This window comes from Panthera leo, chromosome B4 (assembly GCF_018350215.1).
Source record: "Panthera leo isolate Ple1 chromosome B4, P.leo_Ple1_pat1.1, whole genome shotgun sequence".
NCBI classification, from domain to species: Eukaryota; Metazoa; Chordata; class Mammalia; order Carnivora; family Felidae; genus Panthera; species Panthera leo.
This window is the reverse complement of record NC_056685.1, coordinates 137,361,389-137,381,474: the sequence shown is the minus strand read 5'-3', so window position 1 is coordinate 137,381,474 and position 20,086 is coordinate 137,361,389. Positions and strand designations below refer to the sequence as shown.

The 20,086-nt window shown below is 48.3% G+C and overlaps 1 protein-coding gene across 2 annotated transcripts in view; it reads right to left on the bottom strand.

Annotated features, from left to right (window-relative positions):
• Nucleotides 1–20,086, bottom strand: part of ATXN10 (ataxin 10) — a 165,850-nt gene that overhangs the window by 111,286 nt on the left and 34,478 nt on the right. For both annotated transcript variants that reach the window (XM_042948115.1, XM_042948116.1), the window contains exons 4-5: nt 14,789–14,885; nt 12,414–12,572 (exon numbers count right to left, since the gene is read on the bottom strand). In XM_042948115.1, the coding sequence (XP_042804049.1) occupies nt 12,414–12,572; nt 14,789–14,885 (256 nt within the window). The remainder of the gene's footprint in view (nt 1–12,413; nt 12,573–14,788; nt 14,886–20,086) is intronic.

Here is a 20,086-nt window from a genome sequence, read left to right as displayed (position 1 = left end):
AAACGGCCAGGAGCTAGGTCAGAAGCTGTCTTCCCAAACGCTAACAGTGGAGAAAGATTCACACACAGAGAATCAGACAAAAATGTCTTAGGGGCAACACACACACTTCATGGATCAGAGTAAAAGCAAAGTTTATCTAACCAGAGGGCCAGGGCAGGACGTTCGGGAGGCTGGAGGAGAGCAGAGCATTTAAGTTACCGGTGACAAAAAGGACTTGGAAAAACAGCATGGCAGTGCGCTCAGGGAACCACAGCCGGGAAAACACGACGAGGGTTTAAAGAGGGTTTCAGGGGGCGCCAGGGCGGCTCAGTCGGTTAAGCGTCCGACTTCGGCTCAGGTCATGATCTCGCGGTTTGTGGGTCCGAGCCCCACGTCAGGCTCTGCGCTGACGGCTAACTCCATGACGACCATGCCCTCCTTGGAGACACTGGGCATGGCGCCCTTTCTTTTTTTGACCAATTCTACTGATCTTAAACAATCTTGCCTTGGTTAATTTTTTCTAGTGTGTTTCTGTTTTCTGGGTCACTGACTTCGGCCCCGATTATTTACCGTTCGCTTTTTCCTGCCGCCTACTCAGGTTTTACTGTGCTCTTCTGTCTTCACAAAGTACAACCTAAGGTCACTGCTTTCAGACCTCTCTTCTTTTCTGGTAGAAACATTTAAAATTATAAATTGCCTTCCAAGCACTGCTTTAGCTTTATCCCACAAATCCTTAGACTCTCATTATCCTTCCGTTCAAAAGACTAACTTGCCCTGTGATTTCTCCTTTGACAAATCAATTATTTAGATGAGCTAATTGCCAAAAACTTGGAATATTTCTAGATATCATCTGATTATGGTTTTCTAATGTAAATTCACTGCGGTCAGAGACTCCGTCTCTGTCTGTTCTCATTCTCATATATTTACTGAGACTTTACAGCCCAGACTATGGTCTAGATTGGTGAACACGACATGTGCAGTTGAAAAGAAAGTAGATTTTTCCAAGTTCTGAGATGATATCCTACAACCTCTCTCAGGCGAAGGTGGTTCTGAGTTCATCTATGTCCACACTGACATCTGTCCACTCCAGTGAATGGCTGAAAAGCAGGAGTTAACACCTCCAACCATCACTCCCAATTCCAAGCATAAAGGACTCACAACGTACCCTCCTACCTCAGACAACCATAAATGCGGGGAAAACACAACGCTACAGTTTTTGGACAACCGACAAAAGACCCGAGTCAAGTAGGCTGTGGAAATAAAAGGCACTTTGGAGAATTTCTTCCTAAACAAATAAAATATTCTAGTAAGTGTGTGATAAATGCGATTTCAGATCAGTACGTTTACAAACTCCTTACGGCCCAACAGCAGACCGGGACACACTCGGTGGAGGAAGGGCTAAGTCTCCCACGGTGGAGTGGGTGCCGAACAGGCGGAAATGGAGCTGCAAGTTTCCAGGGACGCGGGGCGGTGAGGGCAAGGGCGATGGGCAGGGACAGAGGAAAGACGCGTCCCAGTCACCGTGGCGCTCGGCCGCCGCGACCATCGACAGCACCCGGAGCAGAAAGGAAAGCGGGTCCGCACTCTCACCTTTACACCGGGAGGTGCGACCACAGCAAACGGCTCAACCTCAAAAGCGAAATGACACGACGCTGACGAAACCCTGAGTAGGGCAAAGACCTCTGCGTCCATCGCCAAAAATCTACAGGATGTAGAAAGACGGACGACTTCATCTACCAGGACGTCAAAAAAAAATGTTTAATGTTTATTTATTTTGAGGGAGGGGGCATGAGTGGGGGAGAGGAGCAGAGAGAGGAAGAGGGGATCCCTAGCAAGCTCCACACTCAGCAGGGAACCCAACGCGGGGCTCGATCCCACGACCGCGAGATCACAACCTGAGCCGAGATCAAGAGTCAGATGGTTAACCGACTGAGCCACCCGGGCGCCCCTCAAAAATTTTTACATAAAAAATGCCACACACAAAATCAAAAGACAAGGAAGTGAGACAAATATCTGCGTTTTATTTCACAGAAAAGACCACTGGCCCTAATTTAGAAAACATTCTTCAGCTACAGATAAGACCGACCTCCTAAAGGAAAAACAGGTCAAGAAAATGAGAACGAACATAAAAGAAAAATAGGCTCTTCGGCATCTAAAACGGTGCTCGGACTCATAACAAGAAAAACAGGAGATAAAACTCTGTAGCGATGCCACTTCAAACCTCAGCAAGATCGGCGCTTCCAACACTTTGAGAGCACACTCTGTTAGCACCGAGGTAGCAAACCGGGTCCTCTCAACGGCCAAGGGGAGTGTCCGTTGGTACGACAGCTACGAAGGACCTCTTGGCAGTATCTGTTAAAATATAAAAAGCACGTTTCCTTTGGCCTAGTAATCGCACCTACGAATTTATCGGACAGTCGTACTCGCCAACACGCAACGTGACGTACATACGAACGGGGCCACTCACCGCCACATCCTGTAGTTACGAAACGCGGGGGGCCTAGATGTTCACCAGTAAGGGGCCGATGAAATAAATCGCGGCATAGTCGCACAACGGAAGACAAAAGAAAGTTCTTTATATGCTTCTAGGGAAAGATCTCACAAGTCTACCATCTGGTTAAAAAAGCAGGAGACTCAACGGTGTGTCGAGGACGAATGGGCAGCCCACCTGTTCAGGGGCCGGGGCCGGAGGAGCTATGAATGGAATGGGAGAATGAATCTCCCCCCAAGTTAAAAAGATCATTTAAGTATATCCTGGGGAATTCACCTCAAGTTGGTTTCTCTTTACTGCCCTACGGTGGCGCGACGCCACCTGGTGGCCCGGGCGGCTCAGCGTCCCAGGGAGAGGGCCGTGGCGGTGGACGAGTCCGGTCGGTCCCGTCTTACCGGGAGCTACTTCTGGGCAGGGAAAGCTCAGCCATTTCTCCAAAGCGACTTGACTAACAAATCTCTACGTCTCTCCCCAAACGGACACAGAAAAACAGAAACACAAGACGAGGTCACTTCACCTCCCTGTCAGGGCGACTCAGCGGCACAGCGCTCAGGTCACCTAAAATCTTGGTTACACAGCACCACTACCGCGCAGTCCTCACCGCCCCCTGCAGCGCGACTGCACCCGCCAAGCACGTCGCCCACGACACGCTGCCAGGGCTCCTCTCCTCTCCCCCCGGTGCCAACGCCGTGCCCTCTCCGGACCCGCGCTGCCCTCGGCCGGGAGTTTCAGCTCCCGCTCTCCGGAAGCCCCCCTCGCAGGCGAGCTCCCAGCCCCGGGCTTCCACGGCACCACCCTGTGCTCCGTCTTCTGGAACTTCCACACTGGCCGCACCACAGGACGTCTCCGCTTAGGTGCACGGTGGGCGTCTCCAATCCCGCACGGCCCGCACAGAACTCCCGATCTCCCCACCGCCGGCCAACAAGCCCAGACCCTGGCCGGCGCCCCTGCCTTTCTGCTCCCAACCTCACCCCACACCCCCAACCCGCATGAAGCCCCACGGGCCCTCCCTGCAGAGCACATTCAACCTGCGCGCTTCTCCTCACCCCCACGCCACCACCCTCAGCCAAGCCGCCCGCGCCCCCTGCCCGGACCTGGAGGCCACGGCTGCCCCCACTCTACCCACCCCCCCCCCCAACCCCCAGCTCAGCCTCCGCCCAGAGGCCAGAGGGAGCTTTTAAATCACAGACCAGGTCAGTACAAATTCTGCTCAGAACTCTGCGATCCCCTCCCATGGCACAGAGAGAAGGCCAACGACGTCTTCCCGGTTCACGAGGCCCGAAGCAACCGGCTTCCAGCCGCCCCTCGGGCTGTCCCGCCCAGGACTCTGAAATCACCCTGGGCCCTGTCCCGAAACAGAGGCCTCTGCTGGGGTGGGGGTGGGGGTGGGGGGGGAGGACAGACAGGGGAGGGGGGTGGGGGGAAGGGGAGTCTCCACACTCTGGGGACTCACTGCTCCACATGTCCCTCCCGATTGGCCTCCTCCACCTTTACCACACAGGCTATCAAGCAGGCCGGTGACCCTGTTCTCAGCTCAGTGTCACTGCCTCAGGAGGGACTTCCCTGAACTCCCAATTCCAAAGCAGCACCCGGCCCCTCCAAGCCCCATCACCGCACTGGAGGACTCTGCTGAAGTCAAATACTCCTCGTTTTTCTTCACAGTCTGTGCCCCGCACCGATCGTATTTAAATGATTACTAATAAGGGGCACCAGGGTGGCTCAGTCAGCTAAGCATCTGACTTTGGCTCACGTCATGATCTCGCGGTTCGGGAGTTCGAGCCCCAAGTCGGGCTCTGTGCTGACAGCTCGGAGCCTGGAGCCTGGAGCCTGCTTCGGATTCTGTGTCTCCTGCTCTCTCTCTCTGCCTCTCTCTCTCTCTCTCTCTCTCAAAAATAAACAAACATTAAAAAAAATTTTGATAAAAAATAAGTTACTACGAATAAAACAGCAAATGCTACGCTGTTTGCTCCGAGCCAAGCACCACTCGAAGGACAGCTTTGTAAACACAACTGGGTGTGTATCTTTTCTCAGGCATTTATCTGGCATCTTAGGTATTTATTTGGGGGGGTTTTGTTCATTATCGGTCTCTCTCCCTAAAACATAATGTCTTCTTAATTTTGAACCTCCAGTGCCACAAACACTGCCTGGCACACGTTAAAGACTCAATCAATGATCACTGACTTCATTAATCAGTTCCTGTTTGAAGTGAGCGTTTTAAGTTTCCTGAGTTTCCTACAAGCGTGCACAGGGCAGGAGGGGTCTCTAACTCACAAGTTCTCCGAGAGAAAAGCAGGTCAGATCGTCGCACGGAGGGCAAATTATTCCTTGCGCAGAGCCCAAAGCCCCTTCTCCTGGGCACGGTGGACAGGCCTGCCAGCAGGGTCCTCACAGCAGACCCGAAGTCAGTCAGAGCAAAGCTGCTTCAGAGTATTTGCCAGTGCAAGCCAGGCCCCAGACTGGAGGTGGGGGCGGGGGGTACTATGGGCTCTCAGGTCAGTACATCAACCCAGGAGATGTTGATGAGCACCTAGAGACGCACAGATGGACTGTTCAGTTTTCAGAGTTTCTTTGCATTTTTGAGTTACCCAGGCAAGTACTGGGTGGCAAAGAGGTCAAGGTCACACTCACTGGGTCACCAGTCAAATGCAACACCATACGCTTTAACAGTCACCAGAATTAAATACCAGCTCGTTCACTTTAACCAAATGTAATTAAAAAGGCAAAGCCATCAGAGCAAAGGACAAAAATGACATCTTCCCATGATGCTACATAAGAAGAGGCTGGAACGAGTACTGCCACTGAGGCCTCAGAGCAACAGCAAGGGACACGGTGTTGTTAGCCAACAGTCCCCAAGGCAGACCAACCACCCCAGCGCCTGTGTTGTTTTTATTTTTACTTTTTTAAGTAGGCTGCATGCCCAGCGTGGAGCCCAATGCGAGGCTTTAACTCTCGATCCCAAGATCAAGACCTGATCTGGGATCAAAAGCCAGACGCGTAAGCAACTGAGCCACCCGGGCGCCCCAATCCATACGCCTTTAAACACAGGGGATGTGAAGTTCAAAAGCGTGGAAGCGTCTGACCTAAATCAGCCCCGTCGTTTAAGAATTAAAGAAAGAGAGGCCCACAGAGGTTTAGTGTCCTGGGGAAGGTCCCTCAGCTCCCTAAGAGTCAAGACAAGAGCTCCGTCTCTGACTTCCGGGGCTTCTCTGAAAATGCTCCCCTTTAGAGAGCTTGCGGCTTGCTCAAGCAGCCCTTTGGGAGAGAAGTTTCAGGTGAACTTAGCATCTGGTTCTTCGTGTCACCTTCAGTTCAAAGTGACCAAGCGTAAAATTCCTCCATTCTTTTTTTCCGTTTTCTTTTGCAAAAGATTTTACCTTTAAGTAACATCTGCGCCCAACATGGGGCTCAAACCCACAACCCTGAGATCGAGAGTCTCACGCTCCACGGACTGAGCCAGCCACGCGCCCCCTCCATTTTTTTTTTCCACACAAGAAAGAGGAAACGTCTACCGGTGAGTGAAGATAGCGGCATCTGTACTTTAACGATTTCGAGGACGAGAATAACTGTCACTCACCTTCAACCTATGCGAAGGGCAGGAAAAAAGCATCCTGTGTGGACATCCATACAAACAACTGAATTCTCCGCTACCACGTTACGGCGTAACATCCAGCGTCCAATACCGATGGCAAATACGCAACAGAGCAACGAGAAGATGCCGACGGGAGGGCGACCTTTTCCTTGCACCTTGAAAGCGGCCACTGCGATGGGTGCCAGTCACGCGTGTCTGTGTTAGTTCCTGAGACTGTTTTTCTAAACGTAATATATTCTCCATGCCAGCATGTCGCATCAAGTTACAAGTGGAATCTCAACTTTCAACCTAGAATCCACTGCATGTACTTTCTTACCGAACATCGGCTCGGGGGGAACCGAAGACAAAGACTTTTACAACAACGAGACCCAACCGTGGTCAGTGTTTCCTAAGTTACAGATTTGACATCTGTGATTAAACTCTTCTGGAGAACAACCATCTCTGTAAATTCCGAAATTCTGTGGCAGTGTTGTGTGAGGGAGGTGGGTCCTTCTGATCCGAAACCTGAAACGCCACAAGGACATCTAGAGACTGTAAGTAAGGCTCCACTAACACTCCCGACGTCACGGAAGAGAACAAATGGTCTTGGGGAGGGTCAGAAATATCTTCTAGCAAAGGCAGGAGTTGGAGTAGAAAGGGCATCAGAGAAAGAGATTTATTTTACAAAAAGAGAAAACGAGAAATGCGATACTTTTGTTAAGTCCTGAACTGCACGCACAGACACACGAGCTGAACCCTCTCCCTCACGTGCACGAGGGTCCCAGGCCGGCTTCGCCTATTACTTTCTGTTTCTGGTGCCAAAACGGACTCATGCAGGCCAAGAGGCAAAACGCCTCCGCTTAATCTGGAAATTCATCACCGAAATGCGATTACAGAAAAGCTAACGTTCACAAATCGAGCTGTCGACGTCAAAGCACTGACCACATATCTGCATCATCTTCCATACTGGCTAAAAACCCAGATGCATCAAGGTCCTTCTTTCCATCTCCTTTCTTTCGATCTTCCTCATTTATAAGTGGTGTTAATGAGGTATGTGAACAATTACAGACAGATTAATTATTGTCTACGGACAGTGTTCCTACTCCACACAGAAAGTGCTAAAAGCCATCTCTAAGCATCAAGAAGCAGACATACAGGGGCTCCTGGGTGGCTCAGTTGGTTCAGTGTCCAACTCTCCATCTTGGCCCGGGTCATGATCTCACGTTTGTGAGTTCGAGCTCCTCCTCGGGCTCCACACTGACAGCGTGGGGCCTCCTTGGGATTCTCCCTCTCTCTCTGCCCCTCCCCTGCTTGCGCTCTCTCTCTCGCTCTCTCTCTCTCTCAAAATAAATGAATAAACTTAAAAAAAAAAAAAAAAGACAAAGAGCAGTATGCCACTGACACACGGAGTGGCTGTAAGCCAATAAGCAGTAACTTACTGCTGAAGTTCAGGTTTTAGGGAAATTTTTTCAAGCGAGATCCCTGTCTTATCCCCACTTCCACATAAGCACGAAGCACACAGTATCAAAGCCACACTTACAAAATATTTCAGGGACTCTGAAAACCTAGAAAATGCTTTCATACCGCACTAATTAAGCGAAGAATCTGATTTAACCAGGTTCTGGAAAAAAAACCCTCCTATTCGTTTCTGAGGCCGGGAAATCCCACCCACAGCTGCTTCCTACAGCAATCTGGACAAAGCTTACAAAGCTGGTATAGAAAGGAACTTTCTTCTCTTTGACAAGTAAGTAACATCTTCACCAAGGCAGAAAATCCCCCTAGAACACAAATAAGTTAAAACCTCTGCAAAAGACAGCGGCCGGGATCTCCTACGGCACCTTTACTGTAGGATTTAGAGGAGTTCAAACACCAAGACCCAACCCCTGGATTCATGCGGGGTCATCTCAGAGCAGGAAAACGTCCTTCACACCTACAAACAAAAGGAGCAAATATTTTTAGAAGGACATTATCCCAATAACTCAAACCGAGTAACGCCAGAGCCCTTGGCACCCACGCTTCCCTGCGTCCCTGGTGTATCCAAACAAAGGACCTGGCTACTGAAACCTTACATTTGTCCCTTTCCAAGAAAAGACACCAAACCCATGAATTCTAACACTGTTGTGTCTTGTACTCTTTGCCAACCATCCCATCGTGTTAGCAGGCGGGACGGAGAAGGGCGGATGCTCCCTAATTGTCAGAGATGGACGGGTTCATATTTAACGGTAAAAAGTAACAATGCTGTCGGAAGCCTCTGGATGCTGGGACAGCTCAGAGACTGCGTCTCATCTCACTGCGCTTTGCAAGGAACGCACTTTGCACAAACTGAAGGCCTGTGGCTGGCGCCCAGCAAGTCTGTCGGTGCCATTTCTCTAACATTTGCTTGTGTCTCTGGTCACATTCCGGGAATTCTCGCAGTGTTTCAAACTTGTTTATTATTGTATTTGTTACGGTGATCTGTGACCAGTGATTATCCTTCACTGAAAGCTCAGATGATGGTTAGCATTTTTCAGGAATAAAGTGTTTTTTAAGTAAAGTACATACACTGCTTTTTTAAGAGCTAATGCTATTGCACACTTCGTAAACTACCCTACGGTGTAAACACAACTTTTTTTTTTTTTTTAATGTTTATTTATTTTTGAGAGAGAGCGTGAGCAGGGGAGGGGCAGAGAGAGGGGAAGACACAGAATCCGCAGCAGGCTCCAGGCCCTGAGCTGTCAGCACAGAGCCCGACGCGGGGCTCGAACCCACGAACCGCGAGATCATGACCTGAGCCGAAGTCAGACGCTTCACCGACTGAGCCACCCAGGCGCCCCGACACTGCTTTTACATGCACCGGGAAACCAAAAATTTCACTCGAGTCTTTTTACTCCAATACTCGCTTTACTGCGGTGGTCTGGAACCGGACCTGCAGCATCGCTGACAAAATACGGCTGTATTTTGTGATCTCATTCTTCTCATTCTTGTTTAGCGAATGCGCAGCTCCTCTAACACAAATCAAAGTGTCAGCGCTGCCCCAGCGGAAGACATCAGTTACCACCGCCACTTTCCATCCTTCTTCCATCTGGCGACCTGTGAGAACTCTCACTCGAGCTACTCCGAAGCACACTGCACCTTCCGCCCTTGACCCCTGCTGCCAGAAAACCGCCGACGGCCAAAACCCAGATCTAAGATACTTAACACACGAAACAGACTTCAACTAAAAACTGTGCTAAGTAAGCAGACTCTAAGGATTCATCCACCGTGCTCAATTATAAAACAACCCATACGGAGGAAGGTAATCTAAGTCAAGCACAGTATCCTAATCTTTTCAGACACCAACTTGTGTCTGTGTGCAAATGGGTAATCCAAATACAAATGAATGCTGGGAAAACTAAATGAGTTTTAAACGAGGCATAATTTCAGGAGGACAATAAAGTTCACACTGAAAGAGACCCAAATTGAGAAAGCGCCTCTGAAACGCAAGTGGCACGGGGGCGCCCGGGTGGCTCCGTCGGCTGAGTGTCTGACTCCGGCTCAGGTCGTGATCTCGCTGTTCATGAGGTCAAGCCCCATACTGGGCTCGCTGCTGTGGCCCAGAGACCGCTTCAGACCCTCTGCCCTTTCTCTCTGCCCCTCCCCGGCTTGCGCTCTCTCTAAATTAAATAAAAACATTAAAATAGTAAAAAACTTCTAAAAATAAGTTTAAAAAAAATGCAAGCAGCACTACCGGCAGCTCCGGGCTCCCCCCGCTCGGACACAAGCTGTGCCCCGAACTCACTGGCCGCTACGTGAAAACACACATGAAAATAGATCTTACGGAAAACGGAAGAACAGGACTAAAAGCAACAGGATTTTTGATGAATTCTACAATGACGAAAGGAAGGACCAATTCCTCAAGACATAACAATTACAGACAGATATGTGCCCAACCACAGAGCCCAAAAATAAGGGACACAAAAACCAACTGGTCTGACTTGACAGACAGAAAACGGTCCCCTTCCAGGAATGCATGAAACAGGTGGACAGAAGACCATCAAGAAACAGAAGGTCTGGGACGCGTGGGTGGCTCCGTCGGTTAAGCATTTGACATCAGTTCAGGTCATGATCTCGCGGTCTGTGAGTTCGAGCCCCGCGTCGGGCTCTGTGCTGACAGCTCGGAACCTGGAGCCCGCTTCCAATTCTGTCTGTCTGTCTCTCTCTCTCTCTCTCTCTCTCTCCCTCTCTCTCTCTCTCTGCCCCTCCCCTGCTCATGTTGTTTGTCTCTCTCAAAAATAAACATAGAAACAAAGAAAGAAAGAAAGGGAAAGAGAGAGGGACAGAGAGAGAGAGAGAGAGAGAGAGAAAGAAAGAAAGAAAGAAAGACAGAAAGAAAGAAGGAAAGAAAGAAAAAGAAAGACAAACAGAGGTTCAACAGGCGTCTAGACAGCGCCCCCACCAAACCCGAATCCACAGCACATGGGACAGTCTGCATGACAGACCAGGTGCTCGGCCATAAAACACACCTCAACATATTTAAAAATGAAAAACGGGCTGGGGCGCCTGGGTGGCTCAGTCCGTTGAGCGGCCGACTTCAGCTCAGGTCATGATCTCACGGTCCGTGAGTTCAAGCCTCGCGTCGGGCTCTGTGCTGATGGCTCGGAGCCTGGAGCCTGTTTCAGATTCTGTGTCTCCCTCTCTCTGACCCTCCCCTGTTCATGCTCTGTCTCTCTCTGTCTCAAAAATAAATGAACGTTAAAAAAAAAAAAATTGAAAAAAAAAAAAATGAAAAACGGGGGGCACCTGGGTGGCTCAGTCGGTTAAGTACCCAACTTCGGCTCAGGTCACGATCTCACAGTTCATGGATTCGAGCCCAGCGTGGGGCTCTGTGCTGACAGCTCAGAGCCTGCAGCCTGCTTCAGATTCTGTGTCCCGTCCCCCCCCACCCCTCCCCGCCCCTCCCCTGCTTGCTCTGTCTCTGTCTGTCAAAAACAAATAAAAATGTAAACTAAAAAAAAAACCTCACTGAAAAAATTAATAAGGCCTAAATAAATGGAAAGATACCTCTACACATGGACTGGAAAACTTAATCTAGTTAAAATGGCAACATTCCTCAAGCTGATCTACAGATCCATGTCATCTCTACCAAAACTCTAGCTGCTTTTCCGAACGAGCTGAAAAGCTGATCCAGAAATTAACATATAACACAAGGGACCCAGAAGGGCCCAAAAAATCTTGAGTAAGATGAACAAAGTGGGAAGACTTAAGAGTTTTCTGATTCAAAACTTACACAAAGCTACCGTAATCGAGATAGTGAAGTACTGGCTTAAAAGAGAAAACAGAAAGCAGGAAACAAGAACAAAACATACAAAAACCCTGATCAGAGCCTCAGGGAGCTCCGGGGCAACCAGAAGACTAGGCGACATCAGGGAGCAGAGACTGCTCTGGCCGCCTCCCTCCCACACGTGCATACAGGCCAAGCGGACAGAAGCCCAACACCCTGTGATCCTCCCACAACTCAGGGACGGCAGGCCCGAGGCTTCGGAGGCTGTCAGGGACGGTCAGATGAGGGGCCGTCCTGACGAGATATGGAGCGGTCTGCCCAGCCCCTCAGAATATAAAACCGCTTCAAGCAACGTGGCATCCCGTTGGGATGACAACGGTCGTCCCAGTCATCCGGCCCCTTTTCAGCACGTGGGACGATGGGACTCACGGCTTCTCCTTTTCCTTGTCCACAGGATAACAAACCGTCTAAATCTAACAGTGGCTTCTTGGGTCTTAAAGGATCACAGTCAGCCTCAGCCGTGGCCTGATGTGGAGTCCCCACAAGAGAGCGGAAAGATCACGGGGCCAAAAAAGCGTTCAGACAAATAATGGCCGGAAAGTCCCCAAATCTGGCAACATAAACCTACAGATTCGAGAAGTCGAGGGAACCAAAGAAGATACACTCAAAGAAATCCACATCAAGACATCATAATTAGGCTCCTGACAAGTCAAAGAAAAATCTTAAAAGCGATTGGAGGGAGATGAGGCGTTATGTACGGGGCCAGGGGATGGACGGACACTACGATGTGGACGACAACGGATGTCTCGGTGGAACACAAGCCGCGAGACACGTATCGACGTCCGATCCGTAACGAACCATCAGGCGCAGGCACGGCGGTGTGACCCGGACGACCCCAGAGGGCTGCGTGTCCTCAGGCTGCGCCCCGGGCCTCACCGCCTCCCAGGACCCCCGACTCGCCCGTCACCCCACCTTCCCCAGCCTCCAGGTGCTGCCCAGACGCTTTCTCATTTTGTCCGTATCGTTTAGCGTCAACTTGCTGTTCAGCTACCGGAATTCAAACTCTGGTTTGCTCCGCAAGGAAAGGGATCCGCTCGGATGTTCTCAAGCAATCAGACTGCCAGCGAGAGACTTACGGCCATTCCGACTCGGGCTGCCTCTGGTGAGCTTCGACGACGTCAATCGCGATGTTCAGATTCTCTTCCAGTTCTTTCATTCTCTCAGAGTTCAGGGAGGTGAACAAAATCATTGACGAGTAGGCAACAATTTTCTTGTCCGGATGATTTAAGCAAGACCTTCCAAAGAAAGACATCAGGGCATTAGCCCCATTGAGCAATATGGTAAAATATGGATTCTGACAAACAACAATCACCCAATTAACAAATGCAGTGCATACTGACGTTTCTGAGGATTTAACAAAGAATGACAACACTTTGAGACAAGTACCTTATCTACTGGAAAAAGAGCAATCTAAAACGAGTCGTGACACACTGTAGCCAAAATTAAAGACGCAGCGGACTTTAGGACTTGAAAGCAAAAAGCAAACACCACCCGATTAAAGGAAAAGATAAATGATGACATCTATAAAACGTGAAAATGTTCACTCTTGTTAGAAAAAAGAAACCAAAAGGTAAAACGTGAGGCCCCGTTAACTACGGGCACTCCTTTCAGCATCACGAGGGTCGGAGGGTTTATGGGAACGGTGGAGAGATGGTACCCTGGCAAGAGTGGAGCCAAGAGCGTCAGGGTGAGTCCCGCCTCATCACCTCTCAGCTACGCGATCATAGTTAGGAAGGTCGCTGAGTTACCCACGGCCAATTACACCCTGGGTTGCGCACTACGGCAGGATTTTTTTTTCCAGTTCCACTTCATCATACTCTCCCGGAGGAGGTATTATCCATACGTTACAGACAGCGACTGGGACTCTAGCTGCCCAAGTGCACAAAGCCAGTACCTCTCAAAGACGGAACTCAAATTTGGTTACATTTGTCTCACAAACGCGCGCAGAGCGCAAATTACCTCTTTCAGTGTGTTTTCTGATATAAAAATGGACTACGACGACCTCCCCGGCCTATCTCACGGCGCTTCCGTGAGGATCAGATCTGACCCCGTAAGGAACACCACCGCGTAACCTGTCGCGGCTTCTCTGCCCTGTCCAGGGGCCTCTGTTCTGGGTTTCCGGGACACTCGGATTTGCTCGAACCGTGTCCGTCTTACACTACAGTGTGCTCACCTGTTCCTTTATCTCCCCCAAAGCATGGGCTTTTGGGGAATTATAAATAGATCTAAATTACCCAAATTCCACTCACCTAGCTCAGAACCACAGATACTAGGTGTTCAAAATGTTTTAAAGGCAGGGATTCTCAAGAATGAGCAATTTCTATTTCTGTAGCTCGAATTCCACAATTCTTTCCTTCCACCTAAGCTCAATTATCGTGAATCATAAAGATTTGGTGCCTTCAACTCTCATTATTTGGAGGAATTTGAGAGCCAGTTATCGACTCAAGCGAGCTAGGGATCACATTCGAGTTTATGTGATCCTGACATCGTACTTTACACGGAAGCCCAGAAAACCGACACGACCGGGGAAGGCAGCAGGGCGTTTAGGCAGCAGAGCACCGCCTTTGGACCCGGAGAGCAGCTCTGCCCTTGACCAGCGGTGAGCGTCGGTCCTCACCCCGCCCTGCACAGGACAGGATTCCTGCCGCTCACAGGACAGGAATCGCCCGCACGGAATACCCAACCGGGGCGGAGAAACAGCCACTGCTCGGCCGCCTTACTGCTGCCACGACCACGGACACCCCTCGTGGGCCACGGGGCCTGGACTAGAAGCCAGGCCACCCACTCAGAGACAGCGCTTCCTACTGCCTACCCTGCCTCCGTTACCCACTCGTCTTCTATCCCGGTGCTCAACTTTGTGTGAACTAACAGAAGTTGGTCAAAACAAAGTACCAAATCACCAGGAAAAGCACCGCGAACCAACCTAGACAAACGGATTGGCTGTGCCCATCTTACCGCTCTTCAGATCTACCCAGACAGCCTTGTGCTGGGCACATAACAAGTGCTCGATGGATAAATAATGACCAATTCACTGCCCATACTCCAGCATTTTATGGCTTTTTTTTCTTACGAATGTGTTTTCCTATAAATCACAGTGAACCTAACAGTATTTCTTACTTTAATCAAAACTCTTATTTTCTTAAAAAAAAAAAAAAAAAGCCGACATACAATAAAGGGCATAAATCTTGAGTGTACAGCCCAATAAATTATTAGATGTGGGTATAACTCCATAACTACCAAGCAGGTCAAGACACGGAACATTCCCAGAACCCCAGGAGACTCCCTCGTGCCCTCTCCCGGCTGGTGCCGATCCTGCCCCCGCCCACCACCACCAAGGGCCATCCTCAACTCTCTGACCAAGGGCTAGTTTTCCCTGTTTTTGAACTTCACCTAAATGGAATGATATAACCAGTCTTTCCAGAATGAGAGAAACTTCTATCGATATACTCACAGAAAGAGTTCTGGGAAAGCGTGCACCCACACGACAGACTGCGAATCTTCATTCCGTGAGGCGATGTTGCCTAGAAACTGCAGGCCACAGCGAAATGCTGACGATTTATAAAAATAAGAAAGATACAATTTAAAAACTTGTTAACACACCAAATAAACATATCTTAATAGAAACCATTCCACGTCATTAAACGGGAAGTTTCTGTTCACTTCTTTTAACTACATAAGTCTCTCACCGCGATGAAACTTTGGGCGTGACGTTAATATTAAGATGCCTTACCAAAACAACGTGCTCCGTACAAACTGAATTAACTTCTTTAAAAAACTGTAAATGTCAACACAATATACCTCTAATTTACATTAACTATCACTGGACTACGTGCTCCAATTAAGAGTGACTCTTTGACCGGATTTTTATTTTTTTATTTATTTTTTTTTTTTGGGACAGAGAGAGACAGAGCATGAACGGGGGAGGGGCAGAGAGAGAGGGAGACACAGAATCGGAAACAGGCTCCAGGCTCCGAGCCATCAGCCCAGAGCCTGACGCGGGGCTCGAACTCACGGTCCGCGAGATCGTGACCTGGCTGAAGTCGGACGCTTAACCGACTGCGCCACCCAGGCGCCCCATTGACCGGATTTTTAATAATCTAACTTAATGCTACTTAAAACAAAACATCTAGAACATAATACTATAGAAATATTAAAAGTTAAAGAATAGCAAAAAGATGTATTAGGCAAATACCAGCTAAACAGGAAGTCATAGACCCCTTAAAATGAGACGTAACAAACATTAAGGCAAACAAGCATTATCATTTCAGGGGCGCCGGGCTGGCTCAGTCGGTGGAGCACAAACTCTCAGTCTCAAGGCTGTGAGTGTGAGCCCCATGTTGGGTGTGGAGACTGCTAAAGAAAAGAAATAAACTTCAAAAAAAAAAAAAAAATTTCAGAATGACAATTCACCAAAAAGATAATAATTATAGATTGTAATCATAACATGGCCTCAAATATATACATACATATACACACACATACATATAATTAAAAGAAAAATTGACAAAACTACAGAAGAAAGAAAAAAACCCACAATTAAACTCTGCAGTAGTAATACAACTTTCCTGGTGACTTATAAAACAGGCAGACAAAAAACTAGTCTATGTAAAAGATTTTAACAGCATTTAGTAACAACCTAGTTGACAAATTCAGAACATTTCACCCGATAAAACTAGAGCATATTGGACAACACCCACAACACTGACAACACACAGTGCCGGCACGGATGTGAGCGACAGGGACGCTCACGCACGGCTGGTAGGGACGCAGAATGGTACGGCCACTGTGAAGGACAGTTCAGTCCCGCGGCTTCTTACAAAACCACGCACACGCTTAACATACAATCCAACGATCGCAACCCTTGGTATCTACCCAAAGTGACCGAAAACTTATGTCCACACAAAACCCTGCACATTAATGTTTACGGCAGCTTCACTCATAATTGCCAAATGAAATTATGAAAGCAACCACGACGTCCTTCCGTACGTGACCAGATAAAGGAACTGCAGTCCGTGCACACAAGGAAACGTTACTCAGCACTAAAAAGACACGAGCTATCAAACCATGAACACACATGGAGGAAACTTCCATACAATTACCAAGTGAAAAGGCCACATACCGTATGATCCCGACTGTGACGTTCTGGAAAAAGCGAAACTACGGACACAGTAAAAAGATCTGTGGTCGCCCAGGACCAGGGCAGGGACAATGAACAGGCAGAGCACAGAGGACTTTCAGGCAGTGAAACTATTCTGCATGATTCTATCACGGTGAATACACGTCACTGCACATACTTTTGTCCAAACCCATGAAATGTAAAACACCAAGAATGAACCATGATGTAAACTACGGACTTTGGATGATAACAACATAACAAATGCATTACAGATGACCCTTGAACATGGGGCGGGGGGGGGGGGGGGGGGGGGGGGGTAGAGGAACTGATCCCCACACGGTCGAAAATCCACAGATGACCTCTGACTCCCCTAAAACTTAACTATGAATAAATAACCTACTGCTAACCAGAAGATTTATCAATGACATAAACAGCTGATTAACATATTTTGTACGTTGTTTCATACACTATATTCTTACAATAAAGAAAGCTAGAGAAAAGAAAACACTAAGAAACTGACGGGGCAGAGACAATACATTCACAGCATGTTGTGTAAAAGTCCATCTGCGAAGGTGAGGAGCCGCGCATTCAAGCTTATGGCTCAGGATCAGCTGTCACTGTGGCGCCACACGTGAAACGCGAGGGAGGCTGTGCAGGGGCAGGGGCAGAAGACCCACGAGAAATCTCTGAACCTTCTCAATTTTGCTGTGAACCAAAAACTGCTCTAAAAAATAGTCTGTTAAAGGAAAGAGTAACAGGAGAACACAACTGTGTACCGGCCACAAACACAGACCTGTGTGCAACTCCCAACGTAGCGTGAATGTGCGCAAGGCACGTGACCTCTGTGAGATCCAAGTTCCCCCCCGGAACGTGGACAGTCCCTGTTTTGTCGGTCATAAGGATGACACGGGAACCTGCTAGCACAGTTGAACGTGCGGGAGAGAACGCAGAAAAGGCTCACCTGGCCACCCTCTTTACTGGCACAATACGGACTTGATAAATACTGGTTTAAAATGTCAGGTTTCCAAATGTTCCGTGAAAACATGTGTTTGTTCCTGGGGTCGGAGACTCTAAACAGACACCGTGAGCGCTTACTATATACGCACTCGCTTATCACAATGCTTACTGTACTACCGTATGGAGAACCCTACTGCCGAGACAGGTGCTTCTATCCTCGTTACAGAGCACAGCAGACCGAGACCCACGGCGGTTAGAAGGAATCTGACCCAAGTCACACAATCACAAGGTATCGCGATTCCGGATTTATTCCTGCGACCGTATCAACCCAATACGGTTGTCTCGTGCTTATCCGAGCACCCACTTGCTTATACGTGAAGCTGATTAGTGAAAAGGAAAAACGGGTTTCAGCCGCAGAGCGTACGGTCTTCCCAAGGACACACCGCCAAGCACTTCACCACGTGCCGGAGAAAAAGACGAGTCTCCACGCACTTTCAAAGACTGCCATACAGACAGTGCTCGCTTCCTACGTGGCAATTACACCTACGTGCGAGTATTTGGGGGAAATTAGTCCCCAAAATGATCGGAAAGTCACCAGGTTTAGAACAAGAAAACAGACCCCTAAATAACCTGTGGGGACAGAAAAGAAATCACTACGGAAATACAATATTTCAAACCAAATGTTAACAAAAATACCTCAAACCAAAGCTTCGCGATGCAGCTAACACAGTACAGAAAGGAAAACCTTTTTAAAGCTTTAAAATGCGTATTTTGGGGAAGAATGACAAAAATCAATGAATACCCGCTTCGAGAAATTACAAAAAGAATAAAAATATCCCAAAACAGGGAAGGAACAAAATAAAGATTAAGAGCAAGAAATTATTAAAACTGACAGCAGTCATAAAAAGAGGGTATCAGGAAATCGAAAACGTGACTCTTCAGAAAGCACCATACAGACCAACCTTTGGAAAAACGGGTCAAAATGGAGGAAAGACACAAAGGACGCCGACGTTACACGTTCAGAAATGACAAAGGCGAGGCTGCCAAAAGAGAAAGTCAGAAGATATCACAAATAACATGAGGCCACACTGTTTGCAAACTTCAATTAAATGAACAAAACCCTAGAGCACAGCTAACACAAACTGTCTCTGTAAAATATCCAGGGAACGCCCGCAGAGCGCGACGGCCACGAAGGGAACTGAAGCGGCAGTCATTTTCCCACAAAAACACATCCTACACCCAGACGGCTTTCCCGCCAGCTCACATTCAAGGGAGAAAGACTTCCAACTTACACAACCCTTCCAAGGAACGGGAAGAGAGCGAGCAGACCCTCAAACCAAGCCGGTGCGGCCAGCCTCACTGGGACCGATACCCAAGTTGAACACACACACTATGAAAAAGGAAGAGAACAGAAGGTAAAAACGCAAAACCCGTGTTTCAGGAGGAATCTCGTACCAGAGAGGAAGCTGCACTCACACCCGCACCGCAAACTGCTCTACCCTCCCAGAGTCGAACTTTGTAAGTGACCGCATCAACCTACAAAGGACAAACCGATCCGATCATCCCGAAGACTGCAGAAGACGTAGCTGGTGAAATTCGACACCCGTTCATAATTTTAAACAACAAGCCAAACTGAACAACTCATAGCCACCGAGGAACAGAGGAGGGCTTCTTTACCCTAAAAATGGGTCCCCAACACAAAACGCAAGGTGCACGTTATGGTTAACAGCCAGATGGAGAAGGAGCCTTCCTTCTGAAAGGGAAGGAGACGGAGGTGCCTGCTATCACCACTTCCAGTCCACACTCCCCTGACGATCCGGGCCGGCAAGAAAAGAAAGGCCAAACGCTGGAGAAGACAACACTGAACTGTTTTTTTGTTTTCCTCTACAGTTGAAAGGTCATTTCTAATGTATGTGGTCAACACTTTTAGGCGTACGAGTTGTCTGAATTAGTAAGTCCCAAAAGCTTCTGGATGCAAAGTCAACATTTAAAAAGTCAGTAATACTTCCATACATACAGGGAACGAGCAAAAAAAATCAAGAATGGAGCCTATTCATAAAAGCACCAAAAATGGGGCGCCTGGGTGGCTTAGTCAGTTAAGCATCCGACTCTTGATTCTGGCTCAGGTCACTATCTCACGGTTCATGGGTTCGAGCCCCACGTCAGGCTCTGCACTGGCAGCATGGAGCCTGTTTGGGATTCTATGTCTCCCTCTCTCCCTGCCCCTCCCCCGCTCACATCTCTCTCTCCCTCTCTCCCTCTCCCTCTCTCTCTCTCTCTCATTCTCTCAAAATAAATATATAAACATTAAAAAGAAAAAAGCATCAAAAATGTAACTAAAAATGATGCCCAGTGCCACTAAGAAAAAAGATTCTAAAACTTGATCGAGTAAAGAATTATACCATGTTCACAGATGAGAGGAATCCGTTTTTCTCTAGAGATCAAATGCAATCTGAGACTGAATTCCCCACAGGGTGTGTGTGTGTGTGTGTCATTTTACACATCAGAGAACATCTATATGTTTGTGTGGGCATCTCTAATCTGACAAGATGATTCTAAAATTTATGTCATGATATAAACAGCCGACAGCTGAGACGCTGTTGAAAATCACGAGGTAAGAGGATTTGTTTTCAGAAAACAGTAAGCAATGGTAGGTACCAGTATAAAAAATGGAAA